Here is a 10,865-nt window from a genome sequence, read left to right as displayed (position 1 = left end):
GATTTCCACATCATTCTCAGTTTGGTGAGTTGAAGACGCAGCCTGCACCCAGATACGTATAGGTGTAGAGGTCAGTAAGGGAATTAATTGGAGGAGTACAGTGACCATAGCTGGGGCAAGGATGTCACCTACAGTATGCTAATGAGTCAAACAAGTAGCCATTTTTGTGGCTTTTGCTGCAAAGTAGAATTAAGGTTGCTGCACTGGGCTGGGATACCAGGAGATACCAATGGGGTGGCCATTCTTTCTGCACCTTCTTCCTCCCCTTGGTTGATGAAGCCAAAGCAAAATCATGTAAGTAGTTATACATGATTAGATTCTGCATATAGCTCTGATCAACGATAGCAAGATGGATCATTGTATAGGAAGTGGTTGGTAGCGTGTATTATAGTTATACTTTAGTAAGATGTTGCTAGACAATCTCAGTCTAAAGGAGAAATAATTACACCTGTTGTTGGACCTAAGTAAAACAGTTCTCATTTTAACTGCTTTAGTTCAAAACAAATATAAAATGTCTGTAGTTACCACATTAAAATACCCTGTTGTTAATAGAGAGAGAAATGTATATATTTTCATTTACCCTGATCTATTGGGCCTCCCTGGCTCACAGAGTGGATCCTTTCTTGCCCATTGATAAGATGTGGTACAAGACAGCATAGACCTTTATGCCAGCCCTTCAATTTTAGATGCCATTTGTTTCTAATATAACCTTCTACCCTAGCTTCTATATCATGGAGCCAAGACTCATAAAATAGTTCCTTCTTTCCATTAGGATGTGCTTATACAAGTCAGCACCACATGCTGACTTTCTTCATATAGATTAAGAATATTGCTTCCATAATGCTTATAGTCCCAAATGGTCCAATTTATCATTCTGTCCTATCTTGCACTGCTGGTGTGCTAGTATACTCCACTACTATACCTGCTGATTCACTGGGCTTTGCCACAATGACAATTGGAAATGCGGCTATTCATAGTCAGATGAATAAGAACATGTGTTTATTTAGATAACAAATCTGCCCTCCTTCCTCCTGCAGAGGTCTGATCAGGCCATATACTGAGGACATATGCAACTACTAAGTATCATTATTTAATTATTTGTATTTAAGTAGTGCCCAGCTTTGCCAGGTGCTCTATATACACACAGTAAGAGTCTATTCTTGCCCTGAAGAGATTACAGTCAAAAGAGACAAGACAGACAAAGAAAGTATTCTCACCATTTTATAGAGAACCAAGGCACAGAGAGATTAAGTGATGTACCCAAGGTCACACAGAAAGTCCATGGCCAAGCCAGCAACTGAACCCACGACTCATGAGTCTCCGTCCAGTGAATTAACTACAAGATCACCCTTTCAGTCTTAAATAGCCCTTGTGCATATCTGATGTGATTTTCCCTTACAGTCTGGGTAACAGTGGTGTCTTCTTGGTGGGTCCACTTCTGGAGGGTAAAATATGCCTTTATATGTAGACTTATTCATATCTATTCTGACAGCGCCCACCTGGGCTGCTGGGAATAGAACCCTGGTCCTTTAGGCACAAAAAAATAGACCTCTGTCACTTGAGCTAAGGTTCTCCCTTAGCAGACAGCTTCCTTTATAATTCCCTAATTGACAGTAGTAGGTCACACACCCTTTCTTTAGGCCACACACTAAAGGTCAACTTATATACACAGGGTACATTACAGGGAAACTGAGGCAACGGTCTTTCCAGAAGGCCAAATTTACTTTTTAAAATCTTTTTATGGACTTGCTTAAACCTTTCCATGCTTCATTAAATGGGGCCATCACACAACTAGATGGATTTCTTTTTCTCAATTCAGCATTTATTGGGTAGCCATATACCCATAAAAATGATTTACATATGTTGTATGTAGTGAGCTATAGAGTGTATCAGAAAAGTATAAAGGCACCATTCATTAAAAGCTGGTGTTGGTCTGTTTTGTGGGGTCACTCTTATTTATACTGGGTGAACTTCACCCCTGTGCCAAGGGCCTGAATGAGGCCATACAAACACCTCATGTTAAGAGCAGTTCTACTCTGAGAGTAGACTAAGTGACTATGTAAAATGGCACGTTCTTACTGCATTGATCTGTTCCCAGTTCCTTACTTCCATAAGCTCTACAGAGCCAGCCCGGTTAAGAGAAAAGCTGGATTCTATCCTTTGTTGTTTACTACATTGTAATCTGTTACACCTGTCCAATCTCATTGAAAATAATGCAACTCCGGTGCATCACTGAAGGCATAATTTGGTTTACAGACAGTGCTTAAAGTGTGCCTAGTCGAAAGGAGTCACACAACCAGCAAATATAATTTCTATAACTAGAGCTGGGTTGCAGGTGTCATTTCAGCCCTCCCTAGGAGTAAACCCCTTTGATTGGCTGCTTCTATCAATTCCTCTCTTCCTGGGGTATAAACATCCAATCAGAGCCGCTGTAGGCAGAACTCTCCCCCATCCTCTCAGGAGCTGAAGCCATTCTCCGGACGGGGCAGGAGGAGAAAGGGGACCAGACCGAGCCTAGTACCTGATGGTGGCTCCATTCCTCAATTCACAGTCAAGCTGGAAAGTCATACTGAGTGGGGTCCAAAAGGGACCAGTTTGAGGTTTGGTTCTGTTCAATATGTTCATCAACAATTTAGATAACGGCATAGAAAGTACACTTATAAAGTTTGCAGATAATATGAAGCTGGGAGAAGTTGCAAGTGCTTTGGAGGATAGGATTAAAATTCAAAATGATCTGGACAAAATGGAGAAATGGTCTGAAGTAAATAGGATGAAATTCAATAAGAACAAATGCACGTAGATAGGAACAATCAGTTGCAGAAATACAAAATGGGAAAGACTGCCTAGAAAGGAGTACTGCAGAAAGGGATTTGGGGGTCATAATAGATCACAAGCTAAATATCAGTCAACAGTGTAACACTGTGGCAAAAAAAGCAAACATCATTCCGGGATGTATTAGCAGAAGTGTTGTAAGCAAGACACGAGAAGTAATTCTTCCACTCTACTCTGTGCTGATTAGATCTCAACTGGAGTATTGTGTCCAGTTCTGGGTGCCACAATTCAGGAAAGCTGTGGACAAATTAGAGATAGTCCAGAGAAGAGCAACAAACATGATTAAAGGTCTAGAAAATGTGACCTATGAGGGAAGATTAGAAAAAAAAACTGGGTTTGTTTAGTCTGGAGAATAGAAGATGGAGAGGGGACATGATAACAGTTTTCAAAAACATAAAAGATTGTTACAAGGAGGAGGGAAAAAATTGTTCTCCTTAACCTCTGAGGATAGGACAAGAAGCAATGGGCTTAAATTGCAGCAAGGGTGGTTTAGGTTGGACATTAGGAAAAACTTCCTAACTGTCAGGGTAGTTAAGCACTGGAATAAATTGTCTGGGGAAGTTGTGGAATCTCCATCACTGGAAATTTTTAAGAGCAGGTTAGAAACAAACACCTGTCAGGGATGTTCTTGATACCTAGAGTGCCGGGGACTGGACTAGATGACCTTTCAAGGTCCCAGTCCTATTATTCCCTCCTCCCCCACCCCTTTTCCTCCTGTGAATATTGGGATGGCTTCTCTGCTTCTCCCCCAGGAGGGACCCTGCTCTGTGTGCGTGTGAGTGAGTGAAGAACTCCTGGAACTGTAGGAGAGGCAGAGGTGAGGCAGAATTAATGTGGTGGTTTGGGTCAGAACAGATGTTGGGGCAGAACTGATGGGCTGGGCGGGGGGCTGAAGGATAGGCAGATGTACTCTCTCTCATTTCTGTAGAAAATGATAGATCCTTTCACTTTCTTCAGACAATTTTAAATACTGCCTTCAGAAACTTCATTAACATTGATGCCACAAAAGAAAGAAAGAAAACCCAGCTTGATCATTAGATTCCAGGTTGCTTTTGTAACTGGGCACAGTGAATATGGAAATTGCCAAGAGATGATAAACATGGAACTCAACAATGCTGTTTTTACAAATTTGGATTTGTGAGCCATGTCCGTCATCATAGTATCTGAATGGAACATCTGTAGTATCTCATCAACTTTTCCAGAGGAGAATCTTTCCTAAGAGCTTGTGTAGGCATTCTGAACTGCACTGAACTTCACTATAAGGTAGAACAACTAATTTTTGACGTAAACTGTAGGTCTTTTTTATGACTTATGCATGCACAAGAGCTATTTATATGAATAGAAACTTGTTGATGACATAGTGTGCATAGCTCAAAAATAGAAACAAACCTGAAGGAGAATTTGCTAACCCATAACTTACAAAACCAACTGCATATATGTATACTGGATTATTCTGGGTAATACTATATTGTATAAGTCAACATAACCTAGTATAAAGTAATCCAAAGCATCTTACCCCATCTGAAGAGAAGTACTACTGTTCCATTTGCTAGTAAAAAACAATGAGTATTTAAGTCTAGCTGTACAGATCTTCTTGTGAGTAAGGATAGAATATATGTACATATTTGATAATCAAATTAAGTTTTGCAAAAAGAGTATACTGCATTAATAATGTTAGATATTTGGGGTAGGATTTGGGCACCTAGCTCCTTTATGCCTCTTTAAAAATCCCACTCCTTTAGTACTGTTAGCTTAACTTACTTTTTCAGATGTTCAAAGAGGATTTTCATTGTGTCACGGTTTGGCCTAGGGAGCTTCTGTACAAGATGCCTTATGGACTTAACTCGAGTGTTGCTGTCTGGATTTTCTGATGGGGAAAAAATAGAAAAAACTATAAGATTTGAGTGTCACTTTAGGATATTGTTTGCACACATTTATGTCAGACATCTTAGCAACTAGAGGCCACTGTTAATGTGGTTACATGCGTAGCTATCTTAGAATGTCTTACCATCTGAGATACTGATAGGGAGCCTACATAATAACTTACAAGGGATGGAAAAATCTTTCTAATTGTTCAGGAAACATTTTCTCATCAGAGAACTGACTTTGTATTCTATGCATTTATTTTAATAGGCCATTTGGATTTGTACAAATGCAAATATTCCACGGGTGGCCTACCTGCAAATAGTAAGTAGCCTTCTTATAAAGTGGCGTTTCCTACTCTGGAACTGCATTCCACCTGTGCACCAGGATCTGCACTGGACACCTCCTTAAACTGAGTAACCATGTAATCTTTACTGTCTTTTTTTTTTTTCTGTTCACTCCTCCAAGGACCAGATTGATTAGCATGGTTCCCTTTCTTTACCTCTAATCTCTCTATATCATGCTTTTGATCCACACACCTATAGATATTAATTTAAAATTATGATTTAACTCATGCTTTCTAACGATCAGCAATTGGCTGCACAAAATTCAATTTTTTATCTATCTTCTAGAATTGATTGTATTGGTACCATCATTTTTAACTGCTTTTTGGTAGGAAACAATTACCATTACCATATACAATCGGTAACAAAAGAATATGGGAATAAGAATGTTACTGCTGTCTTGGTCGGGATTATCATTGTAGTTTAGCGTAATTCATGGTTTCAAGGACATATGTTTTGCATATGGCTTATGCTTGTGATATTTGCATGAGATGCTGCTACTAAAACAAAGACATGTACAACTGTGGTTTCATTTAGGAACAGATTAGATAAGGTGCCAGTAGGCCTGATGTAGAGAAAACATCTTGCAAGCTGCATGTTCTAGATAACCTGAGAATTCTTTTCTGATCTGATCATCTATGGCTTAATTATCATCTATAATTCTGAGTATATTTTAGTATTTAATATTTATATTGGTCTAGCGTCCAGATTCTCCAGTCAGAGTTGAGCCCTCTTTGTGTTAGGTGCTGCATAAGCACATATGAATACAGTTTCTACCCTGAAGATTTTATGATCTAAGAAGCAAATTTATAGCACCACAGAGCCATCATTTAAATTGAGTTTAATTGTGCAATTTCTTCCTAGGAAGCTCAATGTATTTTGAGAAAAGAGTAGACCCCCGAATAATCAACGTACAGATTATTTTTTCTTTTCAAAATCTTTCATGTGAATATGGTTTCAGGGAAAGTAGTGAGACTGACAACCCTGGAGAATGAAGTTATCCACAGAACAGACATAGGCATGGATGACAACAGACAGAGGTTTCTATGCACAGCCCTATCACTGTATTTTAACTGTGATATCTAGGGACCCAACTGTACAGTGGAGAAGGTAGTTCAGTCTCAATGCTCAGTCAGTCCTCGGACTCTTTGCTGAGGCTGCCAAAAGTGGTGGCTATTTTTGTCATGTGGACACACTGTCCTGTGAGAATTGAACTGAAGACACTATCCAAAATTGTATAAAATTATAGCGGTTATACTTTTCAACTGATATCACACAACAGTAGTTTCCAGTCTATTTTCCAGAAAGCGTTCACTGGACTTAAGCACAGATGCACCCACTTAGCTTAGATGTGAATCTAACCTAGGATTTTTAAAAAACAGAGTTATGAAAGAAGTTCAACAACACAACTCAAAGCACCCGATGCTTGCTTATTGTTGAGTGCACAGTACTTCAGGGAAAATGCAGTACAGTAAGGATTTATTATGGGCATCAATGGAGATATTTTTCCCGTCCCACACTCCCATGTTGATTTGCATAGATATCTACCTGGGTGCCACCCTCCAACCCAGAAGTAGCTGCATTTCAGAGATCAGGGAAGATAAGATACATCTTATACGGTTATAATTCATAAAACAATTAGCATTACATAAATGCGCAGTGATATTCTAATAATACCCAATCCCTTTAGAAAATGGAAAGTATGGACAGTTCATTTTTAAAGGCAGACTCTGCCTCCTTTTTAAAGTGCATAACCAAGGACATGGCCAGTAGAAAATAGGGTGAGAGACAGTTAACCAATTGATAAAGCACAGAAATCCTAGAAGAAATGGTGCATAAAATTATTTTATGAATCAGCCTATTGGTTAATTGTTAGCCTATTGTAAAAGAGGAAAAACAGGCAACATGTGGTAACTTTAGTCAGCATTTCTGAACAGGGAATGATAAACACCTCTGCCTGGCTCTGGCATTTATCAGTACTGAGATATTATTACCACATAGAGTCACAGCATGGTTACTGTTATCATCGAAAAAAAGAGCCAGCTAATCTTAATGGTTTGTAAAGCCGTTACCTGCACTGGTCTGACATTTATCATGATCATTTTACCACATGGGTCCTCCATAGCAAAGGTATTTTATCTGGAAGGGACATCACTATGAATTATTATTTGCAGCTAGGTAGAAAATTGTATGTTGTAGATACCTTTTCTCATTATAAATCACAGTCACATTTCACCATTTCCCACACAAAGCTGCTGAGCCCAGGCTTTTCGCCACAACGCTTACTCTGTCTACCTTTTATAGTTCCATGGAAATAGTGGGTACTTTTTCATTAAAATGCTTGATGTTGTTTTTTTTAAATGCTACATATGCTTGATTTTTTTGGTATGTGTTAAAGAAATTGTTCTCCCACTTTATAAACGGAACTTGATAAACTGTCTACTTTTTTAAAAACCTTGTTCCTGCTTCTATCTTAGGGCAGGTCTTCACTACGGGGGAGGGGAGGGTCGATTTAAGATATGCAAATTCAGCTACGCAAATAGCGTAGCTGAATTCGACATATTGGAGTCGACTTACCCCGCTGTGAGGACGGCGGCAAAATCGACCTCCGCGGCTCCCCGTCGACGGCGCTTACTCCCACCTCTGCTGGTGGAGTAAGAGCGTCGATTCGGGGATCGATTGTCGCGTCCCGACGAGACGGGATAATTCGATCCCTGAGAGATCGATTTCTACCCGCCGATTCAGGCGGGTAGTGTAGACCTAGCCTTAGTGGCCAGACTTGTCTCTGCTTTTGACCTTGTCGATGCAATATTTAACAGTAGATCGGATGTAAGTCCTTATGCTTGATTTTAAAATACCTATGCATTTTCTTCTCTGCCTGAAATCCTTGCGTTCCACTTTAAAGCCACTGAACATTTTCTCCCTTCATTTTCCTAATTGGGAAGATTTTTTTTTTCATGGATGCCTCTTTATCAAACTAAAAAGAAGGGGGAGGGAAATCCTACAGGAAGATTTGTGTAAATAGTCATCCAAGAGGTATCACCAAACTATCTGTTGCCTAATGAAGCCCATTAATTTACAGTACAAACAAAGAGAAGACATTTTGTAGATCTGACACTTGTTTTTTGAAACTCTAAGGCTAAGTCCAGAAGATGAAATAGACTATTTTTTTTAAGTTAAAGTAGCACAAAGGTACAACTTGTAATCACAAAAATTAACAAAAATCCTTGTTAAAAGATTATCATAACTTTTGGAAAGTTCTGATTTCTTTTCTCTAAACTGTTTCAATAGGAATAAAAACAATACAAAGCAACACACATAATAAAGAGGGAGAACATTTAGCCCTCCCCCCCTTTTTTTTGTATTTTAGGAGAAATATGGAAAGAGAATGTAACAATTTTAGCAAGTTAAGATAGTTTCATGTGAATTGCAGAAGGAATTTTTATTTTGCTAGTACATATATTTAGAAATTGGGTTACTGTATTTAAAAATAAGGTTCTCTTTAAGAAAGCAAGATTGTGGACATGCTCTTGTTTATATTTAAACGAAGAATGCATTAAACAAGCTACAAAGCATTTAATATTATATAGGCTCTTTTGCAAATGAGCTTTGGATAAACATTTGAACATGGAAGAATACATGATGTGCCTGTAACATTAACAGTGGCTGGGTGAAAATGAACAAAGAAAGTAACCTTTAGCTTTTATGTCCATAAAGAATACTTAAACAAATCCCATTGAATCTTTCTTTTAATCATTAATTTTAAATGGACGTAGCTATTTACAACAAACCACTTTGTTTTAGAACAGGAAGTCCAAGGTTTATCTCCAATAACTCACATTTTCTAGGAAGGGATGTATGTCTCTAACCTGACATGCATTCATTATTTTGTAAGGTACTGGAGTCTGACCTTTGACCCTCCTCAGACCTGCTGCATTATTCATGCCTGACTTACTTTGTGTAGTTTTACTACAGTACCCATTTCCCTTTACCAGCAGCTTCAGTTACTTGTTCATGGTTAACGTTACACTGGCATTTATGGCTCACATTAATGCTTTATTTTATTTCAAGCCATCATCTCTTCTTTTTGTCCTGTTGAACCTTATTGTGTTGTGTTGCAGGGGAAAAGGTGCTATATGATTCTGCATAAAATATTGAACTATTGAGCTGTCACCAATGCTAAGATTTTTTAAAAAGCGTGTTTGCCTCCTAGCTTTTTATATTGCACTTCTCACCTTTTTTTTGATAAACTTTATGCTGTGTTCAAAATGTCACACACTATTGCTACAGCAAATTTTGTAACCCGAGACTACTTCCAACAATTCACAATTGATTCAACTGCCAGGTTTTGTTTTTGTTTTTTGTTTAATCAGAACTGAGTGGGTTAGGTGGATTTTTGAGTGCTAATGAAATTGTGAGACTTATGGTGCTGGCTACCGCCAGCCATAGTGTGGGCAGACGCTCTGCAAGCTTCCCCACTGTGTTGCTGTGCAAGCATCCCCGCTGTTATGTTTGCTATAGTTTTAATGTCTGTGAAAAATTCCTGATGAAACTAAATTATGTTATGCTCTCTTGTTTATGTAAATAAAACACCCGATTTGGCCAGTTTGTCCTGCCCTTGCCCATTTTAGAAGCTCTCCCATAGTACAAGTGCTTAACTTAACCCCAGATCCTATCAACTACCTCTGTATTATCAGGATACGAGAAAGTACTTAAAACAGAATGCACATTGGGCTTGATTTTTCAGTGGTGCTGAGTGCCCACCTCCCCAGTTGCAATCAGTAGATTTCAGTATTCAGAACAAAGACCGTTGTGGTTAAAAAATATGAAGTTAGATTTTTTTTTTAATCTGATTCCTCATATAATTTGAAAAACACAGATATTTCATCTTATGTAACATTAACGTCCCAATCTTAATCTCTGCTATAGACAGTGCAAACCTTATTGCATATACACATTGTAAAATACTACTATGTTTAAAAAAAAATCCATAAGAAATGTGCAAACTAACTAATGTTTGCTATAAGGAGAATAAATCAATTCAGATCACAAATTGGTTACTTTTTATTCATGCCTCAGAAATAGATGTTTCAAAAAATGAACATTACAAGAAACCTTTTTATATATCCAATTGATGAATTCACCAAATGTGATACAGAGTGGAATTTTCAATGAATATTCATATAACTCTTGCAATCCATTAGCAAGACTTAAGACAATGAGTTTGCAACTCAATCCCATTTAACAAAAATATATGTGGAATTAATGGGAAAAACAGCACTTACAAAACTTAAACTTTAATGTATCAAACTCCAGGTGCCAGAGTTTGAGGGAAATAACCAATAATAGTCATTTTTTACATATTTGATGGGACTGATTATGCAATGTGCAACTCTAAATGGCTTATAGCACATTGTAGCATGGTTCCATCCCATTGGCTACAGTAGGGTGCAGGCAGATGGATGACAGTGACAAGGAGAGAAGTGCTTTTGCTTAGCCGTGCGTTAAGATGCCATCCAGAAGCTCTGTGCACTGCAGACACTTCATTAGGATGCCAGGATAATGGTAAACTACCACTCAGAGTGACACCCCATTTCCTGCTTACTGAGCTCTCCAACCTCGGCAGATGTCAACAATCTCACAGTGCTACAGACCAGACCTAACTTTCCAGTCACTTTGACTCCAATTTTTTTCCCTTAACAGTGCCATACATTACATGCAATATGTAACAGCAAATACTAAACGGAAGACAAAATTTGCTGCCCTAATTATAACAAAGCAGCATCTGACTTAGGTACTGTATGCCCAGAGTATATACAATCAGCT

General features: G+C 38.4%; 1 protein-coding gene across 1 annotated transcript in view; it reads right to left on the bottom strand.

Annotated features, from left to right (window-relative positions):
• Positions 1-4,589: 4,589 nt before the first annotated feature.
• Positions 4,590-10,865, bottom strand: part of ARHGAP15 (Rho GTPase activating protein 15) — a 398,066-nt gene continuing 391,790 nt past the window's right edge. Inside the window, exon 13 of the mRNA XM_034786034.1 lies at positions 4,590-4,699. Coding sequence (XP_034641925.1) covers positions 4,590-4,699 — 110 coding nt within the window. The remainder of the gene's footprint in view (positions 4,700-10,865) is intronic.

Source organism: Trachemys scripta, chromosome 11 (assembly GCF_013100865.1).
Source record: "Trachemys scripta elegans isolate TJP31775 chromosome 11, CAS_Tse_1.0, whole genome shotgun sequence".
In the NCBI taxonomy this organism is placed as follows: Eukaryota; Metazoa; Chordata; order Testudines; family Emydidae; genus Trachemys; species Trachemys scripta.
The sequence above is the reverse complement of the archived record's forward strand: the minus strand, read 5'-3'. Positions and strand labels throughout refer to the sequence as shown.